The 23,280-nt window shown below is 35.8% G+C and overlaps 1 protein-coding gene across 1 annotated transcript in view; it reads right to left on the minus strand.

Annotated features, from left to right (window-relative positions):
• Positions 1–22,996, minus strand: part of LOC149794352 (protein turtle homolog A-like) — a 271,353-nt gene extending 248,357 nt beyond the window's left edge. The window contains exon 1 of the mRNA XM_089969104.1: positions 22,850–22,996. Within this exon, the coding sequence (XP_089825230.1) occupies positions 22,850–22,925 (76 nt within the window). The 5' untranslated portion in view covers positions 22,926–22,996. The remainder of the gene's footprint in view (positions 1–22,849) is intronic.
• Positions 22,997–23,280: the final 284 nt, after the last annotated feature.

Genomic DNA, 23,280 nt, shown 5'->3' on the forward strand with positions numbered 1-23,280 from the left:
AGACATTCCATGTCTCCATGAATCATTTCACCCCTACATCCATCAGTGTAAACTATGGTACTGTTTCGTATGTTCCATATGCTGTGTGAGAAACACTAAAACAGGACACTATATACACATGGAACTAGAACTTTACTAAGCCATTTGACACATTCCAAAAGGCATAATTAACATCAATGATTATTGCCATGCTCACAAAATACCCCAATATGTTTTTTAAAGTGCAATTGGTCCAATCCAGAGAGTAAAGTACCCAATTTATCAAAATCTCATCTTACTCTAAAGCCTATTATTTGCTGTTTCTCACAAACCAATTATTTGATCACCGTCTCCGGGACACATCTCAGAACAAGGTAAATATGTGCAAAACAATGCAACATACTGGTGCAGGCTATGGGATTTTACTGCCAAATCCTTTTTCTTTAAATAAATAAATTTTTTTTATTATAAACATTAGAAATGTGACCAATAAATAATCTTCATCTAATGTGCCTGCTTGTTGTCAGTCTATGGTGCAAAGGAATGATTTTGTTTTGCTGTACACAAGTACCCAATGACAGTTTGATACTAAAATGGGTGAATATTATGAACACGTTATGTTGCAGTTTTACAGAGTCCTCAATCTCATCTCAAGTAACACCTTTCAGTAATGTAGCAATCATTTTGATGCAGAGAAGGTTTCCCTTTTGATGAGTTATTACACATATTTATAAATTAGACCTATGAGATTTTAAGAGACAAAGCATGTCCAAATTTTTATGATTTTTCTTTTCAAGCAGTGTTACAATTGTTCCAAGTATTTTCAAACTGAAGCAACTGTATATATATGCTTAAAAGACAAGTCCAAACGCAAAGAAAAAATGCATAGACCCTGATTTGCCATCACATAATGCACTAGCATATATGTGTGCAATTTTTTAAGGAATGATCACTAGGACAAAAACATAGACCCTAAACTGCAGGTGCATTATATAGCAGGTCAGGATCTTTGTTGTTTGCAATTTGACTTACGAGTATATACGGTATATTTTTACATTCTCATGCCAAAGTGAAAATTCCTGCAGCTATAAGTATGTAATTATTTTTCAACTTAAAATCTGAAATGGCTATTTTAACTCTCCCAGCAAATACCAACAACTTTCATACAATACATGATGTTGTAAACTATTTAGGAAGCAGACAAAGTAGAGAATACAGATTGATCGAAACTTTGGTTGGAGAAATGACCTACAATGTTATATATTTTTTAGCTAATCAGCAGTCTTCCTTTCTATTATGCCCATGTGTAATCAAAATGGATCAAAGTCTGTGGTAATTGAGATGGAATTCTTCTTTCACATGCATATTACTGCCATATTTCTTGTGAAATGTAATTAAATACTTACAAAAATATCGGTTTTGGCATGACAATGCATCCAGGAAATACCGGTGATTTGGGGCAAGATTAACAATGACCAGATGAAAATCATAAAATTCTGACAATCTTTTTCTCTTAACTTCTCCCATATGTAACTCATAAATGTGACAGTTAACTGAAAATGAAAATTTATAACACCCACTGGTTACTTTCACTTTAAATACGAATACCTCTAAAAATGTAAGGGCTATATGCCCAACTGCAATTTCTTGAGTTACAAACAATATCTCTTATTATTTGTTTATCAAAGTAGCCATGTATTACTACATATTTGCATGATTTTGACCCATTTTAGTATCAAGCTTGGGTCAGGTTCTTTAGTAAAATCATAAGCAGTAGAATGGAAAAGTGTTGAGTGTAATGAATACAGGGACCAGTTAGTTTTGCAGTTCACTCATCCCAGGAACGCATGGAAATCTTTTCCTGAGCTCTGAAATAATATCTAGACTTTGGAATCCATACTTATACCATATGTGTAATTTACATTAGGAGGCATATAAAAATATATGCATGGAATTAACAAAATCACACATTCAACACCTTATAATAGTGTCTGCAACTGTAATGCCTAATTTTCATGTGTGATACTTTTTAAAGTGTAACCAGGTAACACTAAGAGTCAAGGTGACAATAAGCTGGATAATTTCCAAATTATACACAGCCTACAAGAATCTTCCACTCTAAAAGACATTAAAACATTAACCCCTGGAAACAAGTTTACATGGCAGGAGGTAGTAGCCTACTGCCGAGCTCTGTAGCATTATGGTCATGCATGATACACTGAAGTGGGTGGTATTATAGAAAGGCAGACAGATGCAGCTCTACAATATACCAAATAATCTGGAAGTTCTAGTTGCACTATAAAATACATTGGGAAAAACCTCATTTTTTTTTACCTGAATTTTTTTTCCACCCAAAACTTGCCCATGGTTGGAATCCGATTTTGTGTCCGGATTTTAGACATTTTGGTCTCAGATCTAAGGCAGACCAGTATGAACTGCAAGCAGACAGATGAACCTTTTTTAGAAAGTAGGATAAGATGGGCATTCGGAATAAAGAATGGTCTTGATATGAAAATAATGGGTACATTAAACAAATAAAACAGCAACAAAAAAACGTTCACTTCTCTGCTCATGCGCGAATGAAATAGCCAATGAAAAAATGTTTCTAACACAACTAGGCATTAGGTTATTGGAAAATCACCTGGAAGTTGATGTCTTATGATGTATTTAGAAATAGCTTTCAAAATGTGTTTCCTACTTGAATTTCAGACAAAAACAACTAAAACCTCCAGGGGTTAATGTGTTAAGATCATGTTTGGAGTGCGTGTGTGTGTTACACGGATTTTTAATGAAGCTTTAACAATTTTTCAGTCATATCACTACAATGTCTGCAGTGTGGCAGTTTATAGAGATGTCTAGCACTGGGGCATCATGCCGCAGACATGTAGCATGATGTCCCACCCAGTCACATTATCCTGACACCAGGCTGATCAGTCCTAACATTAACCTGTTAATGCTGAGCACCAAGTGAGGCAGCTGTTAGTACCATTTTTTGTAAGCCTTTGGTATGACTCGGCCAGGTATTGAACCCACGACCTCCCCCATCCAAGGCGGACAGTATAACCACTTAGCCACTGAAGTGGTTATGTTTCTCTTTATCTTTGGAAGAGAAAGGCTAAAAGTAAATTTAATTGCAATCAACTGCACACAAATAGACCTTGGTCTGCCATTGCATAATGCACTAGCAGATCAAGGTCTATATTGTTTGTTCTATCCACTGCTCCCAAGGAACTTCACAGACCCATATCTGGCAGCACATTATGTGCCAGCAGATCTGGGTCTGTGCATTTTGCAGTTCCAAATCTTTGGAGAAAAAATATAGGGACCAATAAATCCCCTGGAAGACCAGGAACATTTCAGGAGAGAGAGAGATAAAGAGAGAGAGAGAGAGAGAGAGAGAGAGAGAGAGAGATTTGGAGGAAGGGGAAGCAATGCCTGCAACTATGCAGTGCAGAAAATGTCAAACTATTAAGGCAATGTTTTAACTGACATTACATTCAAATGGTCCATAATACTTCCAAGGTTAAAAATGCACCGCATCTTACATAATACCCATACTGAGCACTTTTGGGAAATTATTATTCTGGTAAATTTTGCAAAGTTACTATCCCAATAAACACACATGCAATGTCATGAATAATATCATAATCATGTGTATGTAAATATCAATAGAGTTAGCGCTCTTTCATTCATCTCTGGAGTTACATTCTCTCTCCCAAACTGGTCACTCTCAATAACGCACATTCAAAAACCATTTCTAGTATAGAGATTTGAACCTCAAAGTGGTAATAAGATACCTGTGCCTTGCAAGTGCCTATGCATCATTAAAGCAATGGGTTATCTGTCAATGTATCCTAAAAATTTCGATATTTTCAGGCACAAAATTTATTCAATTTTGACATTCATCTGCTTTTCCCATTTTGTTGTCCTTATATGGTAACAAGGGAACACAAATGATAAAGCATATATTATATATATATATCTTACGACTGGATCTGATAAAGTATGTTGTGTAAGTATCATATTCCATAACTATTGGAAATTAGTACCATGAGACAAGCAAAAAATGCATCCCCAGACTGGTACAGTTTTTATCAACTTTAACACCCAACAATACAGCCAACACCCTCTTCTGCAAAAGAAATATTGTTGATAATTCTGATGGGAAATGAAAGAAGGTAATCTTTGGACATTTTCAGATGGACTAAACAAGAAGATTCCCTCACTTTTCAATGAAAAAGGGCATGAAATTTAAAGATTTTTTTTATTATTAAAAAATGCTACAGGCAACACTATGACCCCTAAAAATCCCAATCAGAACACAGGAAAGCGACACCATGCAAATATGAATATTAAGTTTCCATGTAAATCATGTTTTGTGTAGGGCATAGCAGTCACTTCCTCTGCTTCAACCAAATCATAATCAAATCATGGGCTTAAAAATATTATGTTATGTAAATTTTGGGCATGCATTTATTAAGATTTGTGATTAATATGTCAAATATGGTATATGGTTAAAATTTATACACAGGATACAATTGTAGAACTAAAAAATGTTGCAAGCTATTTCTATATAAATACTATAAATACAAAATTTTGTACAATAAGTTTCAATGGGCAGCTCCAAAGTATTCTCATTCTCCAGAAACTATACATTAAAGAAAACTGGAGGCTTTTGAGGCATTAACTGGCAATCCGCTTCAAGCCCACATTCCACAGTCCTAGTATTACATTAACAAAATCCACTGACCTTAATCAACAGATCAAACAGCACAATGCATCTAATAAAATAGACAGTACGGGTCTAAATTTAAGTCCATCTTGATTGTAAACCTGCTCTGTGTTAGCCTAATTAATAACAGAAGGGTGCCCTGTACTGCTCAATATAATCCCTCCCTGCTCTGGCCCTAATGTCCTTCCTATCATCCCCAGATCATTCCGTCTGCCCCCAAAATGAAAGTCTGTTTAAGAAATTGAATATCCTGCACTATAATATAGCACCATTTTCATTTCAATTTGCGATATGTGCAACATAGACTTTCATATGAAATAAAATATTTAAAATACAATATCCAAAAGAAGATAGCCTTTATCAAATAAAATCTAAATAATGAAATTTCTCTCTTGACAATTCCACAGAAATATTTTTACATGTGCTACTGATATCACCTGCATAACAGTCAGAAAATAAACTCCTGCACATTACAAATAAGTTCCCATTAGAAATAAGCTCCAATAGATTCAAGCTTTGTTGTTATTGTTGTAGTTGTTGTAGTGTTTAACACCATTTTTCAGCACACGATAGGCTATACATGGCGGCCAGTATTAATGGTGGAGGAAGAACCCAGAAAAAACCTGGAAAGAACCACCCACCCACAAGAAGCTACTGGCAAGCTTTCTCACATACCCACATTAGCCGAATCTGAGACTCAAACCCATGCAGACAGAGGTGAGATGGCAGTGATCCGTAACGGCGAGTGCTTTAGATAACTCGGCCACTCGAGGCCTCATATTCACGCTTTGAAAGTCAATTAGGATCAGCACATGAAAGTCTAGAGGTTTGGTCTGGTCTGGTTTGGTTTGGTTTGGTTTGGTCTGGTTTTGTCTGGTTTGGTCTGCTCTAGTCTAGTCTGGTCTGGTCTGGTCTGGTCTGTTCTGGACTGGTCTGGTTTGGTTTGGTTTGGTTTGGTCTGCTCTAGTCTAGTCTGGTCTGGTCTGGACTGGTCTGTTCTGGACTGGTCTGGTTTGGTTTGGTTTGTTTTATGGCACATCAATGCTCACAGAGTAATATGCCTTGCAGAAGGATACACCAAGGTGTCCAATCCAAACTGTTCCAATGGTGGGAATGAAACCTTTAACCTTCTGGTCAAGAGTTTCTGGAGTGGATTCAAACATTAAACATTCTAATCTGGTCTAAATGAGTTTGACTTTTCATTTTATATACATGTAACATGAAACAAATGTTTATACCATTACTCATCACTGATACATGTGTAAACAATTTTCTGATCAATAAATCAAACCTTCACTAATTACAGAGAAGAAGTGATGGACACCAGAATTGTAATGTAACCATGGTACAGTGAAACCTTCTCAAAATGAAAACTCTGAAAGGCCTGACAGAAAAATAGGCTGTGTGTGTACATTATGTAACAAGGGGTACCAATGCTAAATGTGTACATTATGTAACTAGGGGTACCAATGCTAAATGTGTACATTATATAACTAGGGGTACCAATGCTAAATGTGTACATCATGTAACAAGGGGTACCAATGCTAAATGTGTACATTATGTAACAAGGGGTAACAATGCTAAATGTGTACATTATGTAACAAGGGGTACCAATGCTAAATGTGTACATTATGTAACTAGGGGTACCAATGCTAAATGTGTACATTATGTAACAAGGGGTACCAATGCTAAATGTGTACATTATGTAACTAGGGGTACCAATGCTAAATGTGTACATTATGTAACTAGGGGTACCAATGCTAAATGTGTACATTATGTAACAAGGGGTACCAATGCTAAATGTGTACATTATGTAACAAGGAGTACCAACGCTAAATGTGTACATTATGTAACTAGGGGTACCAATGCTAAATGTGTACATTATGTAACAAGGGGTACCAATGCTAAATGTGTACATTATGTAACAAGGAGTACCAATGCTAAATGTGTACATTATGTAATAAGGGATACCAATGCTAAAAGAAAGAAGTAGTAGAAGCACAGAAAAACTTACTCCAATTCGGCTACAGATTATTCCAAAATAAGTTAAACCCTATATAGTGGGCAGACTAAATCATCAAATCCTGATTGCTGTCACTTCAAATAGATACAATTTTAAGTGAAGAAAAGAAATTTTACATTATAGGTGATACAATTTATTTTCATTGGTTTTAAGGGCACACCTTTAACACATCATTGGTTACATCATGCTCAGGAAATGGAAGCAAAGTGCCTTTCCCAAAGACACACTGAGGCAACTAAAGAAGCAGATATGTACCTTCTCAATGACCAAATAAAATGAACTGGTTGGATTCTATTACATATACTTCTTTTGGTATTGAACAGCTAGAAAGCAAACTAACCACAATAACATCTGACACACATATAGAGGATGTAATATCAAAATAAAATGGTCCAGAAAAAATAGCTTCAAAGATTGGTTTAAGAGACCATTTTGCAATTTTCTTATGCAGAAAGTGAATAAAACAAATCTAAGAAAATAATATCCATAAATCCACTAATGTACATCTTTTAATAACTTAGATATTACTCAATTCATGAAAGACCTGAGATATTCCATGGAATATAATCAAAATCTTCAAAGATGTTGTCATTTATGGTCATGGTCAAATATTCTGATATAGAACCACTTAAAAAGTTGGATGCAATGAAACAATGAGACCATTTAAAAGTCTGAAGGAAATAAAACTGAATATAAAATTTGGAGAAATAACGTTAATAAAATGATAAATCAAGCCAAAAAAGCTTAATACAAAAAAGCCCTAGATGAAAATGGAAATAACTTGAAAGCTATTTTAATTTTTTACCAAGCTAATTGCAGTAAACTGTAGAAAGTGTTATTAAAATCAGGAGGGCATTTGATGATTAAAGTAATTCCTAAAAATATTTTAAATGCTAAGTTCAAACTCAGACGAAAAACTTAAATTTCCTTTGCACATTCAGAGCTCAGAAAGTTTAATTCTGAAAATCATCCCAATGATAGAAAGTTTAAAATTCTGAAAATGAGTCCTGCATTTGTGATAAAGAACAGCATACATGTATATTCAAACATGGATGATTCTAAATGAAAATGACTTGATATGATTGGACCATGACTATTATAAAGGCCTCTGTACCTGATACAGGTGAAAGCATAGCTTTGATTTGTAATCAAAGTATATTAGGCCTAGTAAATTTCCTCAGTCTTGGAAAATCGACATGAAAAGTTACTACATTTATATAGCTAGCACAAAAGATCATGTAACTAACTACAAGCACATTTCAATCCTTCCGTCTCTTTCCAAACTTACTAGAAAAATGTAGATTATTTTTTTATTGACTATTTGAACGCGTACGATCTTATTAACGTTAATCAGTCAGGCTTTCAAACGAATCACTTGCGTGAAACTGCTCTCATATCACAATGAATGATAAATGACTGAAAAAATCAGATAAATGAAAAATCGTTGGCACTGTTATGATAATCATACAGCTTTTGCCCAAGCAGGTGCTTGAATAACTGAAAATTTATTAATGTAATAAAAACTCTAAACTGGTACATTTTTGCTTTAACAATAGAGTGCAAAAGCATATCAAGTTCATCTATCTCCTTTCCCTATTTTATGCTCTACATGTATCACTGGTCAACAGTGAAATCATTACTGACTTGAAAAGGCCCTAATCTGTAGTATTTTGGTGTGCCGAACACGAATATAACCGTGAAAAATTTGTATTGGCTCTCGTTTTGAAGATATTCATATACCTCATTTTCTATGTTTCACTGTGTAAATTTCTCCAGTAGGACTGCAGCAACATCCGGAATAATGATGTAACATTGCATAATACCATCATGCTCACATCATCCACAGTTGATTGCATCATTTTCTGATGCAATGCAATACTAATGCCATGCGGCTGCTGAAGTAAGTTGACGTCAGCAGTGTACTATACATGTGTAGGCCTATTATACTAATGCCAGGCGGCTGCTGAAGCTGACGTAAGCAGTGTACTATATAAAGCCCAATCAGATAGGTTCAGCATTTAAAATATTTTAGACGTTGTGCGAGACAGTTCAAGCTACTGTTACATAAAACTTATTATTTTATTCATTTACGTACAATAAAGAACAGTAATGCCTCGAAAGTGTGTTAATACCGCGGACAATTTTTGCTATATTTGTGGGGAAGTGACATTTGCCAACCAGAAGAAAAGTATCAATTCTCAAGTGAAGAAGGCATATCATCTTTACTTCGGATGCAAGGTTGGTGACCAAGACAAGCCTTGGGCTCCGCATATATGCTGTGCTACATGTACAACACAGCTTTCATAGTGGTTGAATTGCAAAAGGTCATCAATGCCGTTTGCAGTCCCAATGGTGTGGAGAGAGCCAAGCAACCACCTAAATGACTGTTACTTCTGCTTGGTTCCTCCTCTTTCCGGCGGAATAACGAAGCGAAAGAAGTCGAGAATAGTCTACCCAAACATTCCGTCTGCATTGAGACCAGTTCCACATGGTGAGGGACTTCCTATTCCAGAACCTCCAGCAGAATATTCTCTTGATTCATCTGACGAAGACAAAGGTGAGTCGACCTGTTCTTCTCCTGGTCCATCAGCATGCAGTGATCCAGATTTTCACTGTGGTGCATCATCAACCCCACACAGAATAACACAGGAAGAACTAAATGACCTGATTCGTGATTTGGACTTATCAAAGAACAAGGCAGAATTGCTAGGATCAAGACTCCAACAATGGAATCTTCTAGAAGAAGATGTCACAATTACTGCATATCGAAAGCGCCACCAGCAATTGGAGCCTTTCTTCAGAAAGGAAAGTAATCTGATATTGGAGGGCCTCATGAATGCTTTAAAAATCACTCATGACCCACAAGAATGGAGACTATTTGTGGACTCTTCGAAACTGAGTCTCAAGGCTGTGCTTTTGCACAATGGAAACATTCTTCCATCTATTCCAGTAGCGTATGCTGTCCACATGAAAGAGACATACGATAACTTAAGGCAGCTACTGAATTCCATTGAGTATAACAAGTACAGCTGGCACCTCTGTGGTGATTTGAAGGTAGTTGCCCTTTTAATGGGACTGCAGCAAGGATATACAAAATACATGTGTTTCTTATGCGAGTGGGATAGCCGAGCAAGGGAAATGCACTACATGAGGAAGGAATGGACTCACAGGCAGAATGTAGCCATTGGAGAGAAGAATATCCAACACCCAGCTCTGGTTGAGGCTCAGAAAATCTTGCTACCACCCCTTCACATCAAACTAGGTTTGATGAAGAACTTCGTGAAAGCCATTGACCGGACTTTGCCAGCATTCCGATACCTGCATGAAAAATTCCCTCGACTCAGCGAAGCAAAGATTAAAGAGGGAGTATTTGTGGGTCCTCAGATTCGAGAGCTTTTCAAAGATGACCGGTTCAACAACTTGCTGGAAGGTGACGCGAAACAAGCATGGAATGCTTTTCGCCTAGTTTCTACAAACTTCCTCGGAAATGTTAGGGCAGAAAACTATAAGGAACTAGTAGAAGACATGTTGATGAAGTATAAGAAACTTGGCTGCAATATGTCTCTAAAGATTCACTTCCTTCATTCCCATTTGGATTTCTTTCCTAGCAACTGTGGTATTGTTAGTGATGAACACGGCGAACGTTTTCATCAAGATATCGCAACAATGGAACAAAGATACCAGGGAAAATGGTCCACTACAATGCTGGCTGACTACTGCTGGACACTCCTCAGAGATGCTCCCGAACAGCTGTACAAGAGACAGGTGAAGAAATCTAAGATGTAGTCAATGACTTGATTTTTTATAGGTAGGCTATTACAGTTGACCTTTTACTATTGGAATGCATTTCGTTATGTAAACATTAATTTCTTGCAGATTACAAAAAAACTAGAGCCAATTTTGCAATTTGACTGTCATATTCGTGTTCAGCACATAAAAATTGATAAGAATTGACTAATTTTATTTCAGTAACATGACTTTTGTAAAAATTTGTTGTCCAGTGTATTTGGTATCAAATGACTCCCTGACACTAACCAATATGCACTGAAAAAAGACTAATTTAATCATGCTTTTTTTAATTCTGGCAAATAATCAATTGACTATTATGTTTCCTTTTCAACTTCAAACAAAAAAATATCTGTTTCATGCTGAAGATGGACTAGATAAAAAAAATGGCAGTAATTCTCAAAACACCACTGCTTGAATAACTCATCCCCAGATAACTTACGAACTTGCTTATAACATGGGGTCATGCATAGATCCCATTTTTTAAACCAAAAAATTCAAAACAATTGGCCCCTATTTGTTGAATGTGAATAAAATATAATTATAAAAATTGGTAAATGTCTGTGTGTGTGATTTGGATTTTTAATGTAGCTTTAACAATTTTTCAGTCATATTGCTATGATGTCTGCAGTGTGGCAGTTTATGGTGATGTCTAGCACTGGGGCATCATGCCGTAGACACCCAGTTACATTATCCTGACACCAGGCCGACCAGTCCTAACACCAACCTCTTAATGCTGAGCACCAAGCGATGCAGCTGTTAGTACCATTTTTGTAAGTCTTTGGTATGACTGTCTTGTTTTGAACCCACGACCTCTCACATCTAAGGCAGACACTCTAACCACTAGGCCACCAGAGTAATCAATGCACACACTGGAGAATTAACCAAATTCACTCTGCAAAGATTGGATAGGAGGGGACTACACAAGTATCTAAATTTTGCATGTTGCATTTTAAAGTGAAATTTGACAATATCATTATAGGGTGATAGGCAATTAAATTAGATAAATCTTTTTTCAAAGATATAAAGATTACGAGCTTCTGGGAGAGATCGAGTCCTAAAGACAAGTTAAACATGGAAGAAACCACGTCTTAAAAAACAGCAATAAAAGAACTGAAGTCTGGTTGTTGTTGTAGGATTTAATGACATTTTTCAGCACAATATAGGCTATACTTGGCCGCCAGTATAAATGGTGGAGGAAGAACCCTGGAAAGAACCACCAACCCATGAGAAGCTACTGTCAAGCTTTCTTATGTACCCTCGTTAGCATAGCCTGAGACTCAAACCAACGCAGACAGAGGTGAGATAGCAGTGATCCAGAACGGTGAGTGCTTTAGACCACTCAGGACCCCGTGAAGTCTGGTAAAGATGGGTGTGACACTTTGGGAGTGACAGACAATAATGCCTCATATTTCCTTTGTGAAAGAAAGTCACTTTACTTAGGTACTTGAGTATTTATAATCAAATAAAATATGCATCATCTCTCTTCTTTCCTTGTGAAAAAGTTTAACAATCCGTTTCTGCAAAACACTCTCTAGAACAATAAATGAGTGCATATTTCAACTGAACTTTTTCTCTGAAATCTGTCTGCATCTTTAATAGAGGAATTATTCCAAGCTTAAAAACATATTCTAAAATTGAACATGTGAATAGTATACAGTGTAACTATAGCACAATGGTCAGGGTCCAGAATGGCATTGTGCTATGTACCGAACTGTGCTATAACCAAGTCAGCTGGCTGAAGAAAATGATCCATGCACCCATAAAATATGGTGGTGTAGTGCATGTAATAAAAGATGCCACAAAACTACATGCTTCGTTGGCACAGTTACCATCTTAAATCAGTGTATATTAAACATGAAATATACATGCAGTGAAAAGAGAGATTGCATATGCAACATTTTACTTTACTGAGAGAACCACACATTGGTACAGATGTATAGTTAGAGTATCAACACCATGTACTCACCATCCAATATCACAGCACATGTGATAGTGAATCCATAATAATACCATAAAAAATCATTTTGTAAATGTGTCTAGGACCATTATGTGTCTGAATTCAATGAAAAAAATGCAAAATTACATAAGGAGATATGAAGCACATATTCAGTTCAGCATGTTGTTGTCGTTGTAGGGTTTAACGCCATTTTTCAGCACATGATAGGCTATTAATGGTGGAGGAAGAACCCATGAAAACCCCTGGGTTTAACACCATCCTTAATCCTGTCCTGGGCTTAACACCATCCTTAATCCTGTCCTGGGCTTAACACCATCCTTACTCCTGTCCTGGGCTTAACACCATCCTTAATCCTGTCCTGGGCTACAGTAGATGCTTTGTTTCTTTGTACTGTTTTCATTGTAAACACAGGCTAATTAACACTCTGACACCTATTTGTTTGAAGGACTACAGCAACAATATTGTTAATCAATATTAGGATCATTTCTTTAGAGAATGGATGACACTGTTCACTGGTCAACTTGTTATATTTATTTTGTGTGCCTGACCTTTGTCCATGACAGGGTACAGTTTTGGTTTGTGCCTTTTTCTTGTTTTTTTAGTAAGTTATAAATAGGTTGTTTACTTGAGTTCAAGTTCAAGCCTCAGCCTTGATTATGACCTTAAAAGATCCTAGAAATGAATTTCTTTACAGTTTGTGTAATTTTCCATTAAGATGATTGATATTTTTCAGAAATGATTATTGCTACAAAGGTCAAATGGCAGTGTACATAAGTTTCAGATCAACAAGATTATTCATTCCTCCTTAAATTGCATGGAATCTTTTATTAAAAACTTATTCATTGGAATTATAAAGTGCTCATTGATATATTGGTAAAATATACTTTGGGATTATTAAAAACTCATTCAAGGAAATTCTAGACTATATCATCTTGATACATCAAGATTATTAGCACATCAGCACATTTAAGATTGGAACTCATTCAGAACACCACTAGAATTTATTCAGAACACCATTGGAATTCATTCAGAACACCACTGAAATTAACTCAGAACACCAATGAAATTAATTTGGAAAACTCTGTTTTTGGACTTGTGATAGAGCAATTAGGATGATATGGGATTTAATTCAAAATACTATAAGTTCCTTTTAAATTTTCACTTTCTATTCAATTAAATAATTCATGGATTTTATTACACTTGTTGGTTTTGCTATTTCTGTTGCTAAGTTTAAGACAAAAGAATCATAACAAAGTGATTGTGTGGCAATTGTTTAACACTACCACCAATGCACATAAAAATGTTGGCAACTTGTCATTTTTTTTTATGTTTTATAAATCATTACTCCATAATCTGAACAATCTTTAGCTGTGTGATTGACTTTGATGATCAGCAATTACTTATATTGATTGATTGATAAATTCAGGAGAGAATCTTTAATCAACCATTGCATTGTTTGGTGCTAGGTTGTGTATGCAGTTTAATGAGCAAAACATGTTGGCCATTGTTTTGAGCAACAATTTTACACAGAATGCATTGAAAACAAACACAATGACTTAATGGTTTTAATGTTCATGGATCAATAATGACACCATTAACACTCATCAGTAGCAGTATATTAATACAAACATGTACAACCAATTATTCACCTAATTATCCATGATGATAAAAAAAGCAATAATTTTCCTAACTACCACAGAGCTGGAACATCAAATATATTTTATTCCATCTCCATCAAGGCTTTCTATATATATATATATATATATATATATATATATATATATATATATATATATATATATATATATATATATATATATATATATATATATAAAATAGTATTTATCTTAGTGGCGTTAATGTTTAATGTTTGTTTAATGGATGTAAATTGTTTCTACCCTTGATGAAGGCTTTGCTTAGCTTGAAAACATTGGGAAGCTGTTTTGCATTTGTGCCATTATAATATATATACAGTGCTCTAGTACTCATCTCCACTCCATCACTTACTTCCTCCCAAAAAGAAACCACGGGTACAAACTTAAATGAGTCAACATTCTGAACGTATCAGTTCATGCTTGTAGTAAAGACGATGGGTTTAAAATTATTCTAATACATGGCCCCTTAGACAGACATATACTATGAGAGGTTTGTAACTATAGAAATGTCAGCTGTACAGATAGACTTTGATTTATTAATGGTACATGCATCTGCATATAAATTTTACAAGGACACTTTTCATGAATCCAGAACTCATGTCATTTTTATGTGGAGATATTTTTCTTCTGAACAAGATATCAAACATGGGAAGTTATACATGACAAACATTAATGTCAAAAAATGTTGATCTTATGAGTGGTCAGACAATGTCCTACACTGTATGTTTTGTCAACTTGGATAGATATGATAGGGGTTCTCCTCAAATATCTCACCCACTTTTCCCTAAGTAATCCATGATAGAAAAACCTCCATTTCTAGAGAGCTACTCAAGGGCAAATATCAAATGAATGATTCTCACTAGCCAAAAAATAAAATGAAGACCTCAACATCATGACCCAAAATAAATTTTAATTAAATGACTGTTGTCTTGACAGAATAAGCGTTTCAACAATATTAGAAAGCCATGGAATGTGCAAAAAGGTGACAAAAATCAGCAGACTCTTAAATATTTCTATCTTATGTAACTTAGCAACATTTTGCTTTTGAAAAGTAATCACGTAATTACAACAGTATATGCAGGTGTCCTTGCTTAGGCAGTCCCAATCTTGCAAATAACTATGACACTACCATAACATGGTAAAAAGTCACATATGTACCTGTATCTGATATTCTCTGCCTCCTAACCTCTTATGGGTGTAACTAAAATAGATGTGCTATAATTCATTCAAAAAGAAAAATATTTCTCCATCTTTAAATTTTTAAATCTTTATTACTGAAGAGTGTCACTGTAAGTGTAAATAGCATTAAGAAACTGAGGGACTGAAGTGAAATTGCTATATATGTAGTTGGTATACAAACCTTGTATCAATGAGGTCACACACTGCTTCCAATCACAGCATATTATTTTCATTATTTTAACACATTTTTAATAGATAGCTTACATTGCATGCATGTGCCAAAAAATGAGCATTGTTTGCAAAATGTTTTAGATTGACATCAGGTGGCAAACAAGCCTAAACGAAATGGTAGAAAATACATATTCATTCTCAATGAGCAATTCTGCATGCTCTGGCCAAGCAGTTTTCCTATGTCATGTATTGTTACAATAACCGTAATGTATTTTTGGTTCTTATATTTTTCTCATGAAACTAACACAATCCCTTAATGTTTTTTTAAAATAGAACTTTTTAAAAAATGTCAGTTACAACCACGTGATATTAAGACTGTCTTAGCTATCCAAGGTTCTGATATGTTAACCCTATCTGCACCTTGGCAGATTTAGAAGATATTTTAGTGCTTTGTCATAGTGACATCTATTGAATTTCATGAGTTGCCTCAGTATGTAATTCCAACTAACCAATAGCATGCAATAGCAGTGTGTTGTACATTGGCTGAAAATGGTGGAGGCAATTAACTTCAAAATGATACTTTGCAAGTTTACCATCAAAAGTATGACTAGTACCAGAGGAAAGCCATTACTGACTGTTGAGTGAAAGGTATTTAAACAAACATAGACTGGCACTTGACAATTGCTTATTTATCAGTCTTTTCAATCTGTGTGCTCCCCTTGTCTTGATCATGTAGGAACAGTGTTCAAATTTGAACAATTTTATTTCTGACCCGGATGTGGTGGCTTGCTGATACAGCCAATGAAATTCACAGACCCAAAGCACAGTCAGAAATATCTGCTCGATCCGCCAAAGTGTAGATTGGGTCAACATATCAGAACCTTGGCTAGTGAAGATGTATCAAGGCAAATTGATGCTAATGAGATGTGCACCTTCCAATTAGTGAAGCTATTTTCACACAAACTGGCTTCTTTCTTATGTGCATGACTACAAAATCTATCTTGAAAACATACCGTATATATTTGATTATAAGTCAAATAAAATAATAAAAACACAAAGTTCCTGACTTTATTACTCCTAACAAACTGTACAGACCCATATCTGCCAGTGCATCATGCATTTACAGATCTGGGTCTGTTCAGTCTGCAGTTGGACTCGTCTTATAAGTGAGTATATGCTACACCTTACCTTTCAAGAATGAGACATCATAAAAATTCCTTAAAAATAATTCAACTGGAAACCAATTTGGTTTTGAACGTTATTAAAAGTTTGTGAAATGACATTCATTTGAGCTAGAGAGAACGTACATATTTCAGTCTGAAAGAAAGTAATTTTTTTAAAAAAGCAGTTATTGCAGTTTTAAGAACTCAGTGTATGAAATAAAATGAGAATTAGTCTAGAAATCAATGAACATAAACTATAGAACATATGGGTCTGGAAGGCCATGATTAATTGAAAGAATATATATATATATATATATATATATATATATATATATATATATATATATATAATCAATTTTTTAATGCTATCCTGATTTGTAACTTAAAGAAATAGTTTCAAGAGTCTACTGATGGTATTTCAGTCCTTTTACGAATTTGACTTTGGAGTGCTCATTACAAAAATGAGCACCTGACTTGAAAACGTGTTTCAAATACATGTAGATTATTTAAAAATGTTCCGGCATATATGGTTTTCCATACCTGTTAATTTTACAAAGGCGAAGTAAGGGGATTAAATAAAAAATTAGGGAGATTGGCACCTTAAATAGGCAGGTTTTTCACTACATTTTTAAGCCTCATTTTCACTAAATATTGACCGATGTTCCGCGTGAAATTCTCAAAATCACGCTGTCTCTCCCGGGGACGTGCCTTATTTTCTCCCAGAACGTGTCCTCTTTTCATAATCTGGTCAGCCGTGGCCAAACTGCACAATAGCTAAAGGGTAGTCTTAAGTAAACAAGCAAGAAAGCCATCGTGACTAATCAGTGCTAATATTAAAACACATACATTTTTAACTTGCATAGTATAGTAATTGTATTTTTTCATTCGCTATACAGCCAGGTAAATGTAATAGGACAAAATGTGTCTGACATTTCAGTAAAAGCATTAATTACATGTAGGTAACTGGTAGCTTGAAAGAACTTAGCGCGGGGCCCAAAGTGCAGGACCAGTAACATGCTATTTTTGCTACAAGGATAATCCCATTATCTGGCACTGTGACTAATTAACAGTTAATCCTTATCAATGCAACTATCTTGTGAAAAGGACTATTTCTCTGACATAATTCGAAGAAACCATGTTCTACAGTCTGGGTCGACAAGAGGGGGTGGGGCAACCGGGGATATATCCCTGGGGCCCTGATATCACTATTTAATTTTATAAAAGAAAAATTTTCTTTGAACAGGAACTAGGAGAGGCCCGAGTGTTTCTTACGCCGGGACCCGTGATCGCTCTCTACGGCCCATGTCTACAGTGCGTATTATGTAAGTTGCAACAATTGCCTGTCAAATAAACATGCCCTATTTTGCAGTCTCAAACCACATTTACCGTACATGTGGCAACTTAATTTCTCATGTTTTATATCCTTTTTTTTTCTTCTCAACTCGAAAGGCATTTAATTTTGTTTACTAAATAACATATTTTTTTCTAATAATTTTTTGAGGGCACATAAGCTGCGTGGTTTGAATCTCCATTCTTTCTTTTAATGTAATGATGGTAATGAACGTTTATATATACGATACAGTAAATAGTAATGCCCGGTGTTCACTCGTGTACGTTTCTTTGGTGGGAATGGACGTGCTACAGTATCACAGTGAACAATTTTTGGGATTTAAACAAATTGCTGAAAATTTGATTGTTGTGGTTGATTGTTGATTGTGATTTATTTTCTGATTTTAGTATTGTTGCAGGGTTAGAAACATTCATAAATTGACTTGAATGTTAAATTTAACATTCTATTTACTGAAGAAAAATTTAATAATCGAAGTTCTATGCAAAAAAAGTGGGAGATAATATGAAATCGGGAGGTTAGGCGTGGAACGACAACAAAAATCAAGAGTTTTTTTTCTCCCGCCGGGAGAGTTGACAGTAAGGTTTTCTCCACACAGAAGCTTGCATCAAGGATAGTTCTATGTAACATAGGCCTGATCATGTGCATTTAGAAATTTAAAGTTATTTAATATTTTATATCGTAGGTTTACTACATGATTTGAATTGGTTCCAGGAGTCCGTAAGCTAGTTTCCCAAGTATCGTCTAGTCTCCACTGCTTTTCGATATATTACCGTTTAAAAAGAAAGTACAGTGTAATTTGGGACGTCTTTGATCTTTACCGCCCAGTGAGACAGATACATCCACAAATGTGTCAGCGCTTAGCATGTGACACAGTAGACCAACAAGCTGTTCTCCGAATGTCTTTGCTAACATTAAAGTCAGAGACAGGTTTTTTTAAAATAGCTGGTCCAGTAGCAAAGACAGCACTGATTGTTCTGTACACTTGTTGGCATGTGTTCTTTTGAGTGCTCGAGACGACAGATACGCCTTGTTGAAATTCCTCTCTCGTTAATATTATTTACATGACTATTTTACTAGGAATCTGAGTCGAAAATGTGCAATTATCGGACCCTTTTTAACACTAACAAAAACTATTTTGTCCCCAAGAAGACAAATTATAGCGATGTCCATCATGAATTTCACCTTTATACGAGGACCTAGAGCTGAGTGGTCTGCTCAACTCTGGAAAGGACCTAATGCCAGCTTTCAAAGTTGTCGAATTCAGCTGAGCCGCTGTTGTCATAAATCTTTCAATGATTGGTTTACTGGGGAGGAGGTTATGGTAGCCATATTTCATGGTAGATTGGCTCATACGATTTGTCAGCAAAGTCGCTTTCTGTCCAATCTTGTCAAATAATGTTGGGATGGGGGAGGTTTAAATATAAAGCCTTCATGCCAGCTTTCAAAGTTGATCCAATTCGACTGAATAGCTTTTCCACATAAATTTCTTGAAATGTTTGGGTGGGTGTGTTGTTGTTGGTTTTAACGCCATTTTTCAGCACACTATAGGCTATACATGGCGGCCAGTATTAATGGTGGAGGAAGAACCCGGAAATCCCCGAAAAGAACCACCGACCTTCGAGAAGCTACTGGCAGGCTTTTTCACATACCCACATTGGCCGAATCCGAGACTCGAACCCACGCAGACAGAGGTGAGATGGCAGTGATCCGTAACGGAGAGCGCTTTAGACCACTAGGCCACTCGGGGCCCCGGCGGGATAAGGGCAGCCATATTTCATGGTGGATCAGCTAAACCCTTTTATGCAAGGTTGCTTTCTGCTCAGTCTTGTTAAATTATGTGACGAGGAGTGGGATAAAATAATGTTATTGTTATTGTTGTTAGGTTTAACGCCATTTTTCAGCACACGATAGGCTATACATGGCGGCCAGTATTAATCGTGGAGTAAGAACCCGGTAAAACCCCGGAAAGAACCACCGACCACGAGAAGCTACTGGTAAGCTTTCTCACATATCCACATTGGCAGAATCCGCTCACATACCCACATTGGCCGAATCCGAGACTCGAACCCACGCAGATAGAGGTGAGATGGCAGCGATCCGTAACGGAGAGCGCTTAAGACCACTCGGGGCCCCGATAAAATGTCATTTTAATGTTAGTTTTTATATTTTCGGTAAATGTGACTATATTACATCCTGCTATAGCAGATATTCTCGGCTCCTGTAATCTAAAAATGCAAATCAATTATTTTCCAAGACCTGTTTAAAAAAACCAATTTCAACAGTACGTGATGAGTAAATTTACGACCTCAAATGTTTGTCTAACAGATATTTAACACCAAAACTCATTTTATGGCTTGTTTTGGGCATGCTTCATCCTATCGGATGATACGTTAACTTTTGCACAATGCAGTCAAATCTAGATTCTTTTGAGAGCCATGATTTTCAGATGGTGTGAAAAGCAACGGACGTAGTCCAAATGAAGATTCTGGAGAACATACTTTATCAAATCCATTTCGAAAGTTAGGTAAGTTGGGACAACTTTTGTGTCGGCAAACAAACATGATATCAGACAATGTAAAATAACCAAATTCCATGACTTTTCGAATACTTTTATCCACTTATGAAAATTTCAAAACTTTTCAAGGCCCCTGAAATTTACAAACTTTTCTTGGATTTCAATGACTGCAGAAACCCTGAATACTAAAAACCTTTATAGTATGCATACTTTCTGCTACATCTGGGCAATTTCTGTTCAGCAATTTTTCACAAGTCGCTAAAAAAATTAATTTAGTAACGGTAATCATTTTACGGCAGATCAGCATCATTTGTACTGGGACGAATTTTGTCAAATCTGGTCAAGGTCTGTTGAGTATTTTTTTCTCTCGAGATATTTAATTCTTTATCCTAGTATTAGTAACTGTAACCATATTTGTTTTTGGACCCGCGTCATTTGAACAAATTTTAAAGACCCTAATGACAGGATACTTTCTGTCATATTTTACAAAATCTGTTAAGCGATTTCCGAGATGATTTAAAGTTTAACTATTGTTGCTAACGGGGTTTATTTTGAATGATGGGCCCGAATCGTTAGAACAAATATGAAAGGCCTGCATGTCAAGACGCTCTTTGCACTATCATCTGCAAATGGGTGAAGCAGATTTTGACAATTTATAAATAGGGCCCCCGAGTGGCACAGAGGTCTAAATCGCTTGCCTTTACCGATCACAGTGGTCTCGTCTCTATTCGCCTGGGTTCGAGTCTCATGCTCGACCAAAATGGGTATGTGAGAAAGCTTGCCAGTAGCTGCTTCCCGTGGGCCAATTGTTCTTACCGGGGTTCTTCCACCAGTTATACTGGCCGCCACGTATTTGTGCTAAAAAGGCATATAAACCCACACAAAGTCATGAATAACAATCGTGAACGGAGATACGTGTAGTGGATGAAAGTTCATAAGCATACTTCGACGTGCCGCTAGGTGAACTTGAAGATGATGCTGATATTTGAGAGATCTGAATTTACAACAACAAAATAACTGTAATGTATTGCATACAACTATTTTTAGACCGTCAGAAAATGTTAATGCTTTAAGACCAGGTGAACTAAACATCGTGCTAATATTTGAAAGGTGAGAATTAAACAAAAACAACAAGAAAACTAATCATAAAATGCTGCATGCAGCTATTTTGATGCCTTTCAGACAATTCAGAAAACGGAAAAATTCGACGTCATACAATAAATTTCCGAACTAAGTACAAGTGTGCCGAGATTTTTTTATATATTTTTTTACAGCACTTGCAATTTGGAACATCTCACTAAATGTAGTCTAAACACTGCAGTACCCTGATATATCCGATTTGCCACTTGTAAAAAAAATGGAGTAACCGAATGGTATTTGGATTCGGTAGCTTTGTTAATTGTCAATTTGTATTCCTGCACTTTGCAACATGTAATTTTACTATATCAACACTGCACAACCCACATGTGGTTGCATGTAGGTTGGTCATGCACAATTACGTCCATCATTTGCCAACATAATTACACTTGCACAAAATGCTGAAACTATTGTGCTATCATACACAAGTTGCTCAACGTATTTTTTTTAATACATGAACTTTCCTTGCTGTTTATGATCATTTGATTATACTTTGTACTGAGAAAAAAAAACTTTTATTGAACACCGTGTACTATTTCATCATTCGCAAATGAAAGTTTAATTTCATTGTCATTGTTCATAGATACTACTGTAAATGTGTAAAATCCAATGATCACATTTAAATCTAATTAAAATTCTTTATAAAAAAAAGTAGCAAATAGCAAAGTATATGTTAAATGTTTAAATACCCCAACTCTGACAACATACTTATGTTAAAAAGAAGAAAAGTTAACGGGGTGGGATATATATATATATATATATATATATATATATATATATATATATATATATATATATATATATATATATATATATATCCACAACTTCATACAAATTCGCAAATAAACTTCAAGCGGCGGTACACCTAGGTTGACCTCTGGAAAAGGGTATGTTAGGTCCCACTGTCACCCTATAATAACAAAGATCCACGAATTTGTTAAATACGGAGGGGCTCGGTCAGTTTTATCTAACCGCAACACTGCCAAATACGAATGGTCAAAGTGTTGCAGTTTCTGACTCCTTCATTTGGTATTTGAGAGACATGTTTGCTACTATAAATATCAAAATAACAAAGTATATTTACATCAAAATCACTAAAAATTATTAAAGATATAATCGCTGTCATGTAAACAATGACTAAAGCACGGCGCGAACTATAAAATGGTCATATAAATCTATTTATAGATTTTCGGCTTACCTCTTTTCCCTTTGGGTCCACCAAAGCTCGCGGTCCCTATGAAGTCCCCAAGCCAACATGGTGATCCCAAAATCATGGCATCTATTCTATCCAACTGCTAAGAATAAACTCTCCATTTACTTTGGAAAATATCCGTCAGAAATTCTCTTTCTATTAGCACCATTACAAATATACTCACAATTCTGTTGACAGACGATGCTACCAAATCGCAAGGTGCGCGGCAGCAGTTTTAATCCAATTGACCAATCATATCTGCCGTTATTTACTTAATGAACAGGTATTCGCCAATCGAATAAATGGTTCGAACAAAGGCGGAAAGTACCAGAAAGGTCACTAAGTTTAAAGGTCACAATGTACCAGATCTAAAAATATATAGTGCGCACTGCCATCTGGCGAGAGTAAACGGAACTAAACCCTTGGTGATCACGTGT

This window comes from Sinohyriopsis cumingii, chromosome 8 (genome assembly GCF_028554795.1).
Source record: "Sinohyriopsis cumingii isolate HCF-2022 chromosome 8, ASM2855479v2, whole genome shotgun sequence".
Classification (NCBI taxonomy): domain Eukaryota; kingdom Metazoa; phylum Mollusca; class Bivalvia; order Unionida; family Unionidae; genus Sinohyriopsis; species Sinohyriopsis cumingii.